This window comes from Vipera ursinii (assembly GCF_947247035.1).
Source record: "Vipera ursinii genome assembly, chromosome: Z".
In the NCBI taxonomy this organism is placed as follows: Eukaryota; Metazoa; Chordata; class Lepidosauria; order Squamata; family Viperidae; genus Vipera; species Vipera ursinii.
In genome coordinates, this window is record NC_139517.1 from 15,625,964 (window position 1) to 15,643,917 (window position 17,954).

Genomic DNA, 17,954 nt, shown 5'->3' on the forward strand with positions numbered 1-17,954 from the left:
AGAAGAGTCTGTCGCATTGCATTTACGTAATCGGAGCGCTTTCTCGATCCTGTTCCTCCCATAAGTTTCATGAATGGAGAGAAGGCCGCACCAGAAAGGGATGATGTAAGCGTGGGTTCCGGAAGTCCGTAGTCATAGAGTAGGCATTGTAGAGGCCGACCCATCGTTCGAAACGGAACGTTTCCTGCAATTGCTCTATTTCCAGGCGTCCATAGAGTTAAGAGGGCAAGACAAGCCCTTTGCTCATCGGCGTTACGCCACGCCAATGGCGTCCAAACCGGAATCGGAAGTAATAGGCCTTAAGCTACTTCTTTCTTCGGTTCTTAGATTCGCGTTTGGGGCTTCCATGATGAACGTAGGAGCGACGTGCTTTGTTGCGTGAAGGCTTTAACGGGGGACTGAGAAGAAGCCGGAGCGGCCTTGTGAAGTGAAGAAGAAGCCGGTGAGGAGGAATAAAAATCCTTAATAAGTGGAGGAGGTTGGACTGGGGTTAATGCCTTGTTTAATCTCCAGACTGATTGAAACGCTAATTCTCCACACACACACACACCCCGGTCCTCCTAACAACCCTCTGAGGTAGGCTAGGAGGGGGCCGCTTGGGGCTCAGCTGGCTTGGCGAACCCTGTGGCCCGTTGGAGAGATCTGGCTCTTCCCCAGTATTTTCGCAAATGCTCTCTGCCTGGCCTCTCGATTGTACTTTAGTACTTGGCTACTGTAACCATACGCCTTTTATTATACTATAAAAAAACGGTCTGTTATTTCAGAAAACTGCCCTTTAGATTTAATTGTTTTTCTTGGTTTTGCTCTTCACTTTTCCTTTGTAAAGCAGCGTTATGAACAATTGTGTTGTTTACGATTTCACGGTTTTATTAATTTATAATATAAAATGCAAAAGCAAATAGTAGGAAAAAATAAGGGGGGAAAGGAGAAGTGTTGAAAGGAGAAAAGGGGAAAAAAGGCTCCCTCTGGTGCAGTAGAATAAAACAGTAACATCAAAACTCAGCTTTTTACTTTAATATTCTCGGTGGGTGCGCCAATCCTTTGGAACCGCTTACCAGCTGAAATCCGGATAGCCCCTGACCTTCGCTCCTTCCGGCGTGATCTAAAAACTTATCTATTCCAACAAGCCGGCCTGGCCTGATGGATTTGGGTTTTAAAATTTTCTCACTTTATTGCTTTATTGTATTCTTACTTTATTGCTCTGTACACCGCCCTGAGTCCTCCGGGAGAAGGGCGGTATATAAAACAAACAAACAAACAAACAAATAAATAAATAAATAAATAAATATAATAGTATAAACTAGCCATTTCTGTAACAACAAACTGAGATATTAGAAAGAACATATTGTGAGGAACTAGTAATATATGGAAATTTTTGACTGAAATGGATTCGATAGGAAAGCAATTACAACTGTGGTAAGGAAGAAATTCAGACAGAATGAAAGAGAAAATAAATAAATAAATAAATTAAACCTTTATTGTCAAAGTACAACATGTGTACATTGAGATTAGCTGAGCCTCCCCCCCCTGCTCTCTCCCCCCAACACACAGTGACAACAAACCCTCCATCCTACCACACCATGTGAACCAACTACACCACACACCGGCCTCCCAAGTCAATTGGGCTTAGCATCCCGAATTGTTGCGCTTATTCAGATTCTAAGATTGTGTATTACTTTCTAGACTAGAGAGTTGCATAGATTACAATTATTACATGGTAACTGCACCTTACCAAGGATTATATTCCTTTACTGGCATCTGGAAACTGAAATCCTACCTTCTGAAGGGTGGGTGGTTGCAGAAATATAGGATTGGAACTGTTTCCAAGCCAGTAATGAGAAGTAAGACGAATGAAAGGCCGAATCGTAATTTAATTACTTTAGAGTGTGTGTTTTTTATTAGCCCAGGTTTGACTGACTTCTTTAATCCAGTTTTATTCTTTTTTCAGCCTTGATCCACCATGTCTTTAGCAGATGAGCTTTTGGCTGACCTTGAAGAGGCAGCAGAGGAAGAAGATGGCAGCTTTGCAGATGAAGAGGATGAGTATCCCATTGAAGATGTCCATGAAGAGATGCAACTGGATCTGGCAACCGATTCGGTCAAGAGTATTGCCAAGCTGTGGGACAGCAAAATGGTAAGAGAAATAGGCATCTTTCACATAAAAGAGGACTCGCCAATTTAATATGTTTGTGAAGTCATCTCTAGGATCATGGCAATTTGACCAGAGGGAGGTGCAGTCAGAAATAAAATATTTTTATTTTTTTATTTATTTAGTTAGATTTATATACCGCCCTTTCCCTGAGGACTCAGGGCGGTTTACAGGGAGTTAAAAAATCCAACATACAAAAATTAAAAACCGAATTAAAAAATACTAAATTAACCCTGTAGACTTAAAAACCCCAATTAAAATTTCTCCTCAGCCTGGGCCCGAAAGCTCAAAGAGCCAGGTCTTCAGGCCCCGGCGGAATGATCGGAGGTCAGGGGCAGTTCTCAGCTCCACCGGCAGCTGGTTCCAGAGGGCCGGCGCTCCCACTGAGAAGGCCCTATCCCTGGGTGTCACCCGCCGGCAATCTCACCGGCGGAACCCTGAGCAGACCCTCCCTGTGGGAGCGCACTGGGTGAAGGGCGTTTGATGCCGGCAGCAGGTGTTCCCTCAAATAACCCGGACCCAGGCCATGTAGGGCTTTATAGGTGATAACCAGCACCTTGAATTTCACCCGGAGGGCAACTGGAAGCCAATGCAGCTCGCGGAGTAGAGGTGTTACATGGGAGTATCGGGAAACCCCCATTACAACTCGCGCGGCCGCATTCTGCACCAGTTGAAGCCTCCGAGTGGTCTTCAAGGGCAGCCCCATGTAGAGAGCGTTACAGTAGTCCAAACAGGAGGTCACAAGCGCATGAGTAACTGTGCGTAGGGCGTCCCGGTCCAGATAGGGCCGCAACTGGCGCACCAGGCGAACCTGTGCAAAAGCCCCCCTGGTCACGGCTCCTATATGGTCTTCAAAATTGAGCCGTGAATCCAGGAGGACGCCCAAGTTGCGAGCCCTATCAACGGGGGGTAACACAAAATATACCTTGGAAATTAGAAAGGCACTAAATGTCCCTTAAATGGCTTCCTGTTAAATAATAAGGTTAGATTTCAGAATTGATTTTGGCCTCAACACCACGTGTTCTGTAGCCTGCCATTACTGTTTTACACTCTGAAGTTCACGATGGAGGGGAAGCATGGCCTTAGATCTTTTTATTCCTTTTGTGCAGTTTGCTGAAATTATGTTGAAGATTGAGGAGTACATCAGCAAGCAACCAAAAGCATCTGAAGGTATTGTTGGATTCAAATTTGTCTACGAAGAAACAGCAGTATTGATAACACTTCTTTTAATTTTTTTGAGCCTATTGAGGTCACATCCTGTTCCTGCATTAAGACAGCTCATTTCCCTTCAGTCAAGAGCTTGGACACGTCAGTGAACTCACAGTCAACTCCGCTGCATAGATATCGACTATCCTCTTTTTCTCTCCCCAGTTCTAGGTCCAGTTGAGGCTGCTCCCGAATACAGAGTCATTGTGGATGCCAATAACCTCACCGTAGAGATTGAGAATGAACTGAGTGAGTGAAAAACCTTGGCTGCTGATTTGGGATAGGGCAAGGAACGCACTATATTAGGTGTTATATAGTGATACATATCTGTACTGATATCAATACAATGGATTTCTGGGAAAGGAATATGAATTAATAGTGTAGAAGTTTGAGGCACAAGGATATATAAGTGGGCTAATTGTTATGCCATGAAATGCATGGCAGTTCAAAAGCTGTTTTAGGAAATGTTCCTCTCTCAGCAACAAAAAATTAAGCCTGGACTATTTCTAGAGAAATTTTTTTGAATTAGCCGTACTAAAATAATACTTTTGATGGCTTGCTTTATTTTTTTTCCTGCTATCATGCTCTAAAAACCAAGAAAGACTCACTGAGATTCTCTTAGCGATTTCCTTTACAAGTAATCCTCAACTTACAACCACAATTGATCCCATAATTTCCATTGTGAAGCAAAATAGTTAAGTTTTGCTCCATTTTATGACCTTTCTTGCCACATTTGTTAAGTGAATCATTGTAGCTGTTAAGTCAGTAACATGGCTGTTAAGTGAATCTGGCTTCCCCATTGACTTTGCTGGTCAGAGGGTTGCAAAGGTTGATCGTGCCCGTTGCTAAGCATCCAAATTTTGATCATGTGATCATGGGGATGCTGCAATGGTTGCAAATGTGAAAAGGCATCTTAAATCACTTTTTTTAGTCACTAAATGAATGGTTGTAACTCGAGGACTATCTGTATTGTTTCTCACCTATTGACCGAAATCTTGCCAAACTAAAGCAGACTGTGCATCACAAAATGTACACTCTGGGAACTATTAAGCAGGAACCATCTTCGCCCTCTTTTTCTCACACAAACTTTCTGAACTGCAAAGTCTCTTGCTCCTCTGAAATGCCCTCCCTCCCTCCTGGGATTCCAGAAAACATTCCATCACACCTCCCTACCTGGCAAGTGCCAGAAGCACTGGATCAGAACATTATTCCCATCCTGCCTTGGAATTACAGAGCTTGAAGTCTAATCCATCTATAGATTATTAAGTTCAGGAAACCTGTTCCACACTGCCAATCACCGTAATGCTTTATGGATTGCTGTCTTTTGTCTCTAGATATTATACACAAGTTTATCCGAGACAAATACTCCAAGCGATTCCCAGAATTAGAATCCCTTGTTCCCAATGCTTTGGATTACATCCGGACTGTTAAGGTATCGTGTTTGTTCTTAAACTATGCAAAGTTCATTCTTCTGTTTACTCTCACGAATAACTTAAGTGTCTGTCCTCTGGAACGAGTTCCCCCCTTGATTAAGATGGCTGCCATTCTTCTGCTGTTTAGAAGAGCTGTGAAGACCCGGCTCCTCACCCAGGCCTTCAGTGAGGGAGATTGATGCCGCTCCTTCATCCTGCTTGCCATTGTGTATCTTTATTTTTTATTGTTTTTATTGACATTCCTTTGATTGTTGTAAGAGAAGTTGAGATTCAGGTGGCAAGTAACTTTAATTTATTATTACCGTCATCCTCCGTTGTGTTTCTGCATTCTTAACACTTTCACCCTATTGGTTACTTTTGTTGCCGATTCACTGGCCATATTAAGAATTTGCATTTAGATTTGCTGGACTGAAACTCAGTACTTTTCTTCAGCTTTCCCTTGTCTGGTATTCTCCATAAACATTAAATCAGCCCAAACCAGGCATTGCTCTTATTTTAAAAGTTGTAATCCTGCACATATGGAGGGTATAAAATACAGAAATGGAAATTATAGGTAAGTTCCAGTTTTATGAATCATGTATGAATCCAGCATGAAAGCCACCTTGGCCAGTCCCCCTGTCTTAGCCCAAACCACCTCACAGGGTACTTAAATTAAATTAAATTAAATAAATACTTGTGGGAGAAATGAGAGGAAGGAGTATTGTGTATGGTTGCAGCTTTAAAATATTTATAAAAATAATAGAAGTGGGATAAAAATCAAATAAAAATGGGTGCAGGAAATGTTGGTGAGAAGTTCTTCCATGTGTATAGGAAGATAACGATAACATTAACATTTGTTTCTCTGAAATATTTTTTAGACTTTGTTCTCAGCCAGATGTGCACGCTGACTTACAAAGACGCCTAAGGTTGTCCTTCAGGCTTGCTGTGCACAAGGCATGACAGAAGGAATTGGAAAGGATCTGGGGGGGGGAGGGAAACAGGCCCTGTTTTTAGTTACAAAAGCTGAAGGAAGCACCTTGCAGTGCTACATCTCTGGCAAGGATGAGACTAAGGGGTTAGATAATATTCTACAGAGAATAGAATATAACTAGAATACGGAGAATAGAAGCTTCAGCCTCTTAATGGTCCCTGGTTCATTTATTAGTGAAAAATTCCAGAACAGGCCTGGCATTTTGAAATCAGATGAAGTATCTGTGGTATCTCTCACAGTGCCAGTCAACCCAGCATGTATTTGTACAAAAATTCCTGGCCGATATCAAAAGCTAACCTTCAAATGTCGGACATTTGCAGGAACTGGGCAACAGTTTGGACAAATGCAAGAACAACGAAAACCTTCAACAGATTCTTACCAATGCCACAATCATGGTGGTCAGTGTCACTGCATCCACTACCCAAGGGTAAGGTGGTCCTTCTGTAAGAACCGAGGGGAGGATTTAAAAGGGATTTGGGAGATCAGGTCTGGGTAGGGGCTGGGACCAAATCCACACACAGGGCCAACCCCCCTCCCCCCCAGATTGTTCCACTCCTGACTGAAGGTGGGGCATTCCTTTAATTATTCTTAATTCTTTGCACACTGAGAGAAAAGATCTTCCAGCTTTCTCTTTGGTGTGCTTTCTTTTCACCTTCAACTAAGAGAGGAGGACTACTTAGGTATTTAAGAAAGCTTACAAGAATGAGTAGCGCTCCAGCAGAATTGATATACTTTTAACCATTATAGTAGTTTTCCGTTAGAGGATTGTATGTTCTACATGATGGGTGAAAAAGTGCTGGAGTTCAAATGAAAGTGGGGTGGGGGGTTGTGCTGCTTGTACATTGACGTCTGACAATACCATATTTAAGAGAGGGCAGGGAGATAAGAAAGTTGTGTATCTAGGTTTTTTCTAAGTATACTTGAGAGCAGGAATAAAAATGTTAGCCCGAGTCAAATATTATTCTTGATGCAGCTTGCCTGCATCGCCGAAGATCAGGAAAACATTGCCTTATTATCTCTGCCCTTACATACGTTCCTGAATCCTGCAAACTCTGAAAAGTGTTTCATTTTTTTCTCTCTTCCCTAACTCTGTGCCCTTCAGATTCCAGCACAGATAAAGGAATGGAAAGAGTTAACATCCAAATCCACTACATCTAAAGCCAAACCTGGTCCCAACAGGCTAGGGTAGAGGGAACTAATATCTATAGGATGCTACTGAGAGACCCTAATGAAAAGGACCTTGCGTTAGCATGTTGCTAATATCAGTGACGCAGTGGCTCAGTGGGTTAGGACGCTGAGTTTGTCGATCTGAAGGTCGGCAGTTTGGCGGGTCGAATCCCAAGTGCCGCGTAACAGAGTGAGCGCCTGTTACTCGTCCCAGCTTCTGCCAACCTAGCAGTTCGAAAGCACGTAAAAATGCAAGTAGAAAAATAGGGACCACTACGGTGGGAAAGTAACAGCGTTCCGTGCGCCTTTGGCGTCTATTCATGCCGGCCACATGACCACAGAGACGTCCTCGGACAAGCGCTGGCTCTTTGGCTTTGAAACGGAGATGAGCACCGGCCCCTAGTCGGAAACAACTAGCATGCATGTGCGGGGGAACCTTTACCTTTAATATCAGTGATGCAAAATGAATATGAAATTACAAGAGGGCACTTTCTGTCACCGCAGGCAACAGTTGACTGAGGAAGAACTGGAACGCATTGAGGAAGCCTGTGACATGGCCCTAGAGCTGAACCAATCGAAGCACCGCATCTATGAGTACGTGGAATCCCGTATGTCCTTCATTGCCCCCAATTTGTCCATCATTGTTGGGGCCTCCACTGCTGCCAAGATCATGGGTAAGATTGTTGCTGGGCAGCCTTGCGCTGCGCATAGAGTTTTTGACTAAGCTGTAGAGTTTTGCAGGAAATATGTGGGGGGGTTTTTTAGAGAGAAGTTAAATCTTTTCCCCTCTGAAAGGATGATTTTGTTTTGTTATTAGGAGAAGCTATTTTGCCCTTATGCTTCAGCTTTATCAGAATAATTCACAAGTCAGCTGGTTTTTTTTCTTCATTTAAAACTATGGAACCAAGAAATGCCTAGCCGAACAGTGAAAATTCTGTTTCTGATATACGATTAATTCTGGCAAATCTCCACAGTCAGGGATTAGCAAGTATCCTTTGTGGACAGCAAGTTCAGCTTCCCAGGGAGAGGCCCTTCTCTTCAAATTCTCAACAAGCGGGGAAAGTGACATGCCCCAAATTAGATTAGATTAGAGTAGATTTATTGAATGTATATGCCGCCCTTCTCCCTAAGGACTCAGGGCGGCTCACAACAAAAATTTAAGAAACATGGAATACAGAATTTAAAAAAGAATTAAACAATAAATGTAATAGATACATGACAATTTAACTCAATAAAAGCCAAATTTAAAAAAACATAGTCCAGACCCGCTTGCTGGAATAACCAAGTCTTGACCGAAAGCCTTGAAGCTTCTTGGCTGTTCGATCCTGCTGCACGATGTTCACCCTCCGTTTCTTCTTTGATTAAGGCATTGCTGGTGGCCTCACCAACCTTTCCAAGATGCCAGCTTGCAACATCATGCTCCTGGGAGCCCAGAGAAAAACTCTCTCGGGCTTTTCCAGCACTTCTGTATTGCCACACACCGGTTACATCTACCATAGCGACATTGTGCAATCGTTGCCTCCGGTAGGTGTGTGAATCCGAAGCTGCTTTTCTGATTGATGTATTCGTGCATCGGGCTCCAGCCTTGATTTTTCTTCATTCTTTGTAGGATCTGCGGAGGAAAGCTGCACGTTTGGTGTCAGCAAAATGCACCCTAGCAGCTCGAGTAGACAGCTTCCACGAGAGCGCTGAAGGGAAGGTGAGGCGTGCAGGTTACTAAGGCAGCCGCCATCCAACTTTTCTGGCTCTGTGGACTGGCGGAGGAAGAGGAGGCACTGGGGAGGGGGGGATAGTTTTGTGTGCGCCGCTTTCACAAGTGCAACTTCGCAAGTGCATGCGCACACTCGCCCACCACTTCTGAATGGGTGCGTCCTGGCACTGGGCCGTCGACCAGGGATTGGGGGACTCCTGCTCTAGGACACTGGGGTAGCAGCAGGGATAGGAACAGAAGTCAGACTTCCTGGGACATCTCTAAGTGAAGTTTTAAAAGACTTTGTTTCACTGAAGATATGCAACAAGTCCCTAAGATATGGACCTTCTTCGGAAAGCTATTTAATCCTTCTGGAGCATGTTGGGTACCAGCAGTAATTATTGCTTTTGTGTTTATAAACATTGTAGAGAATCCATACAGGCTTAATAAGGAAATAGGTAATTCCCCTAAATGAAAGGGGATTTAGATTGGATTGTCAAGACAAGGAAGTAGGGTATCTCTCTGGCTGCACATCTTCCTGTTCCTCTTCCTAGAGAAGAGCAGAATTGGCTTTGCAATCCAGATTATCTCTACACCAAAATATCTTAAAATATCTTAGATTGAGAGGTGCTAGCTGGCTCAAGGTTTGTCAGAGCCTGGGTTGTTTTTGAACTTGAGTTTCCAGGGTCTAATATAACCTATTACCCTTTCCTATTTTTGTGAGAATAGAGTTTTCAGTTTGGCCTAGGGAATGGATCTACTGTGAGAGGCAGATTAAAAACAAAGTAACTGATTTTTTTGTAGGGAAAGGTTACAAAGATACAGCAAGAGGACAGGTTGAGAAGGCCAGTAGATCAGGTTTAGTCTGTAGGGATGTAATCAGTCCGGTTTTTAGTATAGCTCCCAGAACTCAACCTCTTCAGATACCAGAGGAATCATAAAAAAAACAACCCCTGAACATTGGGTTTGTCATAGGGCCATGGTGGCAAACTTATGGTACGCGTGCCACAGGTGGCATGCAGAGCCCTCTTTATAGGCATGCGTGCCATCGCCCCAGTCCTAGGCCTTCAGCTGGGTTTTATAAAACCTTCGCTTTAGGCCTCTGCCAAACGTGTGCAAAAAAAAAGGTTCAATTTCAACTTCTCGTGGGAAAAAAAAGATCTCGCAAAGTTGGAATTGATTGAACTTTTTAGTCCCACCCAGTCTGCTGTTACCACCGCAGCCACGCCCACCCAATGGGCCACGGCCACCCAATGGGCCACACCCACACAGCAGCCAACGATACGTAAGTGGAGTTTCGGTTGCAGTTTGGGCACTCGGTCACTAAAAGGTTCGCCATTACTGTCATAGGGTGTTGCTCATGTATACGCATGGAGTCTACGAACAGCAGATGCAGCAACCAATTTTCTTCAGTGAAAGCTGGAACGCTCACTTTTTCCACATGGATGCAATGTTGCTCTCCAGAGCTGTTCACTAATGTGACCTCTCCCCCCCCCAGCTTGAAAAGAGCTCCTTTTGCCCGCTGTAACTTCATGTTTTACTTCTGTTAACAATCCAGGTTGGATATGACCTGAAGGAAGAGATTGAGAGGAAGTTTGACAAGTGGCAGGAGCCACCTCCAGTGAAGCAAGTGAAGCCACTGCCAGCCCCTCTGGATGGACAGAGGAAGAAACGGGGAGGCCGCAGGTATGGGGAGCTTCGGAAGAGCTAAGGGGGAAGGTCAGGTCAAATGCCAGGACGTGAGAAGCAGGTCAGTTAATATCTGTCAGGGTTCTTTCTTTTCCAAGAACTGGACACACCACAGCATAACACATCTGTACACAGCATTTTATTGCACCACATGCCATCCCTAACAGTAGACTATCACTCTACCCTTGTAGGACTTACAAGATGATGTTGCCATGTAAATATGTCCTTAATACTCTAATACTTAGTTTAAGCCAACATCTGTGTGTAAACTGACATACAGTCTTCCTTCCAAAAATTCTTACACTGGTTAGGATGAGGCTTCAGTGTGTTTTTATTCCTCTTTGAGTTGCTACTGAGCTCTCGCAGGATGTGCTGCTCATTGTAGCTTGTGGTCCTGGCAGTTGACTGATAAGTCGTCTTGCCGACTTGCAATACCTGCCAGTCTCCAGAAGTTGCCTCCAGTGCCCCCATCTGAATGCCATTTGTTTTTCTCCTTGCCACCTATAGACAGACAAGACAGGTTTTTTTTGTTCATTGACCAGGACGCTCATTTTTGTTGTGGTAGAGCTAAGAACCACTTCCAACTATTTGGGAAAAGGTGGTGAACCATTAAGTACACAAAATCGGGGATCCATACCCAGGGATTCTGATATTCAGCACACAACTCATCTGGATTTTACAATCTAAAATGATCCTTATTGTCATAGACTAGCATAGGTCATAGCGTAGTAAACTTGCAATTTTCAGAGTATTTTTTGTTTTTTGTTTTTAAATCTTTTTGCTGGCTTCAGGTATCGTAAGATGAAAGAACGCCTTGGCTTAACAGAAATCCGAAAGCAAGCCAACCGGATGAGCTTTGGAGAGGTACGAGATTCTGCACCGTCACAGAATCTTTTCTCTGTTGTTGCTTTCAAATGTCTTCAGTTCTCATTCTTCACATCTGAGGAATGAAGTTATACAGGTGAAACTCGAAAAATTAGAATATCGTGCAAAAGTTCATTTATTTCAGTAATGCAACTTAAAAGGGGAAACGAATATATGAGATAGACTCATTACATGCAAAGCAAGATCGTTCAAGCCGTGATTTGTCATAATTGTGATGATTATGGCGTACAGCTCATGAAAACCCCAAATCCACAATCTCAGAAAATTAGAATATTACATGCAATCAATAAAACAATCAATAGAACAATATCGGACCTCTGAAAAGTATAAGCATGTATATGTACTTGGTTTGGGCCCCTTTTGCAGCAATTACTGCCTCAATGCGGCGTGGCATGGAAGCTATCAGCCTGTGGCACTGCTGAGGGGTTATGGAAAACCACGATGCTTCAATAGCGGCCTTCAGCTCTTCTGCATTGTTCGGTCTCATGTCTCTCATCTTTCTCTTGGCAATGCCCCATAGATTCTCTATGGGGTTCAGGTCAGGCGAGTTTGCTGGCCAATCAAGCACAGTAATCCCACAGTCAGCTCATCTGCGGAAGGAAGCATGAAGTGCTCCAAAAACTCCTGGTAGACGGCTGCATTGACCCTGGACTTAATGAAGCACAGTGGACCAACACCAGCAGATGACATGGCTCCCCAAATCAACACACACTGTGGAAACTTTACACTGGACTTCAAGCATCTTGCAGTGTGTGCCTCTCCATTCTTCCTCCAGACTCTGGGTCCTTGTTTCCAAATGAGATGCAAAAGTTGCTCTCATCAGAAAAGAGGACTTTGGACCACTAAACAACAGACCAGGTCTGTTTTTCTTTAGCCCAGGTAAGACGCTTCTGACATTTGTTGTTCAGGAGCGGCTTGACAAGAGGAATACGACATTTGAAGCCCATGTCCAGGATCCGTCTGTGTGTGGTGGCTCTTGATGCACTGACTCCAGCCTCAGTCCACTCTTTGTGAAAGTCCCCAACACTTTTGAATGGCCTTTTCCTGGCAATCCTCTCCAGGCTGCGGTCATCCCTGCTGCTTGTGCACCTTTTTCTTCCACACTTTTCCCTTCCACATAACGTTCTATTAATGTGCTTTGATACGGCACTTTGGGAACATCCAACTTCTTTTGCAATTACCTTTTGAGGCTTTCCGTCCTTATGGAGAGTGTCAATGATGGTTTTCTGCACAACTGTCAGGTCAGCAGTCTTCCCCATGATTGTGATTCCTACTGAACCAGACTGAGAAACCATTTAAAGGCTCAGGAACCCTTTGCAGGTGTTATGGCTTAATTAGCTGATTAGAGTGGGACACTTTGAGCCTAGAATATTGCACCTTTTCACAATATTCTAATTTTCTGAGATTGTGGATTTGGGGTTTTCATGAGTTGTAAGCCATAATCATCACAATTATGACAAATCACAGCTTGAACTATCTTGCTTCGCATGTAATGAGTCTATCTCATATATTAGTTTCCCCTTTTAAGTTGCATTACTGAAATAAATGAACTTTTGCACGATATTCTAATTTTCCGAGTTTCACCTGTATGTGGAAACTTGATGTTTTATTTCTTCAGATGGGCAATACGCGATTCTGTTACCGTTCTAAGTAACTACCGGAAAACTTGGTTGCTTTCCTTTTTTACGTGCAAAGCCCCAAGCCATGTTCATGGCTGCTTTCTGAACATACCGATTTGAATTGAGAACACAAATAATTTCTGCCTTTCAGAAATGCTTCTCGTAAAAAAGAGGCAAAATTTCCTAAATCTTTCAAGCTGATGCTCCAGTGTCCATCCTGAGTTTTGTTTCTGATGATTCTAGGTTGGGGAGCATTGCCCCCCCCCCCAAAGCAACAGGTCTACAACTCGGGGTTACTCCTAAACTTAACAAGTGTTGCCGAGTAGGCAGGGGAGAGTGGAGCACCAGTTGCACCAGTTTTGTAGCCCTTCCTGGAGCATGATTCCCTGTTGACAACTCCCTGTGCCCTTATCATTTCTTAAATCAACTTAATGTAGTACAGGTAGTCCTGGTCTCATGACCACAATGGGGACTTGAACTTCCGTTGCTAAGAGGTGCGATCATTGAGTCACAGCTAAGCGAATCATGCGGTCATTAAGTAAATCTGGCTTCGCCCATTGACTTTTATCAGAAGCCTCCCGGAACAATGGAAAATGGCAGTCATGTGATCCTGGGACACTGCAAACGTTATGAATACCTGCTGGTTGCCAAGCACTTAAATTTTGATCATGTGACCGCCAGGATGCTGACAGTCATGAGTGCGATGTCTGGTCATAAGTCATTTTTCTCAGCACCATCAACAACTTCAAATGGTTGTTAAATGAAAGGTCGTAAGTTGAATATTATCTGTATATATTTCAACATATTTTGAAGATTACCTAGTCAAGTATGCCATTGGCGTGAAATGCAGCGGATAGGTGAGATTTACCAGTGCTATATAGCAGTACTGTAAGCATGGCATTAACTACCAATAGGTTCTTGAGTACAATTCCAGGTGCTGGTTTTAACCTAAAACGCTGTCCACGTGTTTGGCTATCTGAAGAGTCATCCGCTTGAGGTAGAACCAAGCCACGTGGTCCATTTGGGGACAGCTCCTGTAAAATGAAAGAAGTCCTCTGGTGGTAGAGAAATGACATAAATACATTATTTACTTCACTTCCTCTCATGCCTTTCTTAGATTGAAGAAGATGCTTACCAAGAAGACCTTGGGTTCAGTCTTGGCCATTTAGGCAAATCAGGCAGTGGCCGTGTCCGGCAGACCCAAGTCAACGAGGCCACCAAGGCCCGCATCTCAAAAACACTGCAGGTGAGTGAGGAAATGGAGAACACTGGCAGTATTCAATTTCTGCTTTTGTCCTTCTAAGGAGCAGGTTTGGCACAATCTCATTACAAACGCTTTGGGCTTTTATAGACCTCCAGAATCAGGTTTAGCGCTTTTGGCTGAATGCATGCAACATGCTGCAACTTCATGTTTTATTGCTGACCTTGGCAACTTTTTAAGATTTGTGGACTTTCAATTCCCGGCATTCCCCAGCCAACCCTCTGGAAGTTGGAAGTTCACAAGTCTTAAAAGTTACCAAAGTCAGACACCCCTGCTTCATTGCATGTGAATGCTACCATTGTAGTTTGTAAACTGTAGTTCAGTCATTGCATGCAGTCAGAGTCACAAGATCAGCTGTGTAATCTTTTGTCACTGGGTGTGATTGTTTTGAGCATGTATGCCTTGATTCTTGCTTAGGACTCTTTGGAAGTCTCTCCGTGCCCAACGCCTTTTACTCTCCACCTGGATGAAGTACTTCTTGAAGCCTTTACTGGGCTTAAATTAGCTGCCTGTTCTAACAGCATAGCTTACCATTAGGATTTTACTTTGGGGAAGACTGCAAATGTTCCCAGAGGATATCTGGAATACTTGATCCCTACCATTTCTAGCCACTGATTTCCCTACATGATATATTAAATACAAGTAATCCTTGACTTACAACCACAATTGGGCCCCAAACTTCCATTGCTGAGCAAGGCAGTTGTTAAGTGAGTTTTGCCCCCATTTTACAATCTTTCCTGCCACAATTATTAAAGGAATCACTAGAATGGTTTAAGTTGGCAACACGGTTGTTAAGCGAATCTGGCTTTCCCATTGATTCTGCTTGTCAAACGGTCACAAAAGCTGATCACGTGACCCCAGGACACTGCAGCCATCCGAAATACATGGCAGTTGCCAAGCATCCAAATTTTAATCACGTGACCACCACGGGGATGCTGAATGGTCTTAACTGTGAAAAACAGCCATGTCACATTTTTCTGTGCCATTGTAATTTCGAACAGTCACTAAACAAATGGTTGCAAGTGGATGTTGTGATTCAGGGTCAGCCTGTGGGTTCGGCAGTTGGGTCGGATGACTCAGATGAGGGGGAGGAGGGGGGTGTTGAAGAACTTGCTGATGATGGCTTTGAGGCTCCGCAGAGCCCCCAGCCAGGCCCCTCCTACCTGGTGGAGACCCAGCTGTGTGAGCCTGACAGCGTGGATGAAGATGACCCACAGCTGGCCCTGTTCAAGGACGCCCGACGCAGGAGGCAGTCAAGTAGGAGTAAACAGAGGAAGGCAATGGGGCTTCTCGGAAGGAGGGAGAGAGAAGCCACGCCCTGAACTCTTTATAAAGGACTTGTGTGGGGAGGGCTGGTTTGCTGAAAGCAACCGCTCAGATAGTGTTTCAAAGCTCCGGTATCTTGGTTCGTGTCTTGTTTGTTTTTGTAATAAATTTGGCAGACGTATTCCAGCCTCTTGCCGTCTGTAAAGGGGTTGCCTTTTCTGCAAGGCCGGTAGCAGGCTGGTATAGAACAGTGGAAGCCTACCTGTATATATATTATCCAATACATATTAAAACCCAAATGTCACCTTTTTTTCCTCGTCCCAATCAGCGCACGCTCCAGAAGCAAAGCATGGTGTATGGGGGAAAGTCAACCATCCGGGACCGTTCCTCTGGGACAGCTTCCAGTGTGGCCTTCACTCCACTGCAGGTAAGCATAGCTCTTGACTTACATTCCAGTTTCCTGTTACTCATCCATAACAGGAAAGCTAGATCATGCTTGGGAAGGATATGAACCTCCTAAGAATCTTCTACCTTGTCTTCTTTTTACAAAACAGACCAAACCACTGTAAGTAATTTTCTGTCTTCGGTGCTCTCTGAGCTTGGTCGTTTTCTTGCAGACATTTCATTACCCAAACTAGGTAAAAATCATCACCGATTATGTTACTTAGTTTGGATAATGAAACGTCTGCAAGAAAACGAGCAAGCTCAGAGAGCACCAAGGACCCCTCATTTCAACCCTGAGCTGCAAGTCTTCTCCTTTGTTGGTAACCATCTGTCTCCAAGCTGGGGGGGGGGGGAATTGGGAGTAGATTACAGCCCTTCCTCTCCTCTTGAGCAGCCTCTTCTAACCTGACGCTCTCAGCTGTTTTGCAATTGCAACTCCTCGAATTCCGCAGCTGAAGGTTGCCAGGTTTGGATAAACTCTGCACAAATCTTGGTTTTTATTTTGCCCGTGCAATCTTTCCCCTATCTACTTGCAGGGTCTGGAGATTGTGAATCCACAGGCAGCTGAGAAGAAGGTCACCGAAGCCAATCAGAAGTACTTCTCCAGCATGGCAGAATTCGTAAAAGTAAAGAGTGAGAAAAATGGCATCATGTCCACCTCATAGCGAATATGGGTGCTGCTGTTTCGACCAGTAGTTGGAACCACATCGCACGTGCTGATAGAAAAGTCTACACTGGACGTGGACCTCACTGAGGTTGAAGCTCAATAGACTATTTGACTTTCATAACTCAAGGTTCTTTCCAAATATCCTAATGACACCAGTTCTCCCCCCCCCCCCCGCTTTCTGTTCCCATATAATCCATCAGAGAGAGCCTGCTATTGTTTTATCTATTGATGCGGTGGAATGGCCGAATAGAACTGAGTTCAGTATTCAAAATAAATTAGTTAAGCAGTAAGCTATTTAATGGCCCATAAGAGCTGTCCGGAACAAAAGGGCCCTGTCTTCCCCTGTCACAGATTGTCTTATGTGTCAATTTTAATGCAAACTAATTTTTGTAAATACAGACTGAGATGCTACCATTCTTTCTCCATTGCTGTCTAGGAGCATTGGGTAGCTAATCCTTTCTTCTAGATTCTGAGTTAAAAAGAGATTACTTCGATTAAAAAAAACAAAACACTTTGCTTCCTGTGCGTTAGATTACATATTTCTCAGGAATTAATTGTAACAGGACTATGTGTAGGAGGTGGGGCATTAGAAAGAATTTCTCTAATAGTGCTTCTGTAGTTGGGTGCCTCCCTGTTGTGTGGGTTTGGGCTCCCAGGATTCCTCAGCCACATGGCTATTTTTGAATTCGGGGGATTAAAGTCCACCCATATGGAAGTTTTCACCTAAGACCTTTGGACAGCACGGAGTTAGGGTAGGAGTTACTTATATTTAAAGCGGGAGAGGTAAGAGTGCATCATATGTATCTAAACCAAAACTTGTGTTATGTTATATGTAGTAATGTGGTTGAGTAACTCTGGGAATGTGCAGATAAATTGTATTCTATTTCTAATACACAAGTGAATCATTAAAAGGACAATTTTTCTAACTTCCAGGTGTCAGTGGGAATTTTATTTAGTGTATTAAAATCATAGTTGCTAAAAATTAGTCTCTTTCTCAATCAAGGGCACGGGATCATGCTAGATATGTGTATGCAACAATAAGACAGTGAATGTGAGCTGGCATTACTTTCAGGAAGAATAACTAAAGGGTGGTGAAATAGCTGAAGTGTTCTTGTATATTTTACTTGCAATAGTTTGAAAAATGCATTCAGTGTATATTTTGGAAGAACTATTATTAACACCTGTATCTAATCCCCTTGTTTTGTGGAGTAAGAATAGGGGAGAATTCTTGCGCTATCTTTGTTTGCTGTCTTGTGGCTTGAACATTGTTCTCCTAAGCATAGCTCTTACTTCCTATACCTTTGGGATAGATAGGACTTTAATTTCTAGTAAACTGAGTGCAGATTAGATGCGATCAGTAGTTGTCATCAACTCTTAAGAGACCACATAGATTTTTCCCCCCACGAAATTTAGCAGAGACAAAAGATGTCACAATTAACCAGTGGAACAGCTTGACCCTAGAAATTGTGGGCGCTCCATCACTGGAGATTTTTAAGAAGAGGCTGGAC

At 43.6% G+C, this 17,954-nt stretch overlaps 1 protein-coding gene across 1 annotated transcript; it reads left to right on the forward strand.

The window, feature by feature from the left end:
- The first annotated feature begins 262 nt into the window (after positions 1–262).
- PRPF31 (pre-mRNA processing factor 31) lies at positions 263–17,372 on the forward strand. The gene is made up of 14 exons (XM_083378487.1): positions 263–442; positions 1,949–2,134; positions 3,259–3,319; positions 3,521–3,604; positions 4,690–4,787; positions 6,079–6,185; positions 7,430–7,599; positions 8,292–8,449; positions 8,535–8,624; positions 10,174–10,301; positions 11,096–11,168; positions 13,926–14,054; positions 15,664–15,762; positions 16,316–17,372. The coding sequence occupies exons 2-14, from the start codon at positions 1,961–1,963 to the stop codon at positions 16,442–16,444; spliced, it is 1,500 nt and encodes a 499-aa protein (XP_083234613.1). The 5' UTR covers positions 263–442; positions 1,949–1,960; the 3' UTR covers positions 16,445–17,372.
- Positions 17,373–17,954: the final 582 nt, after the last annotated feature.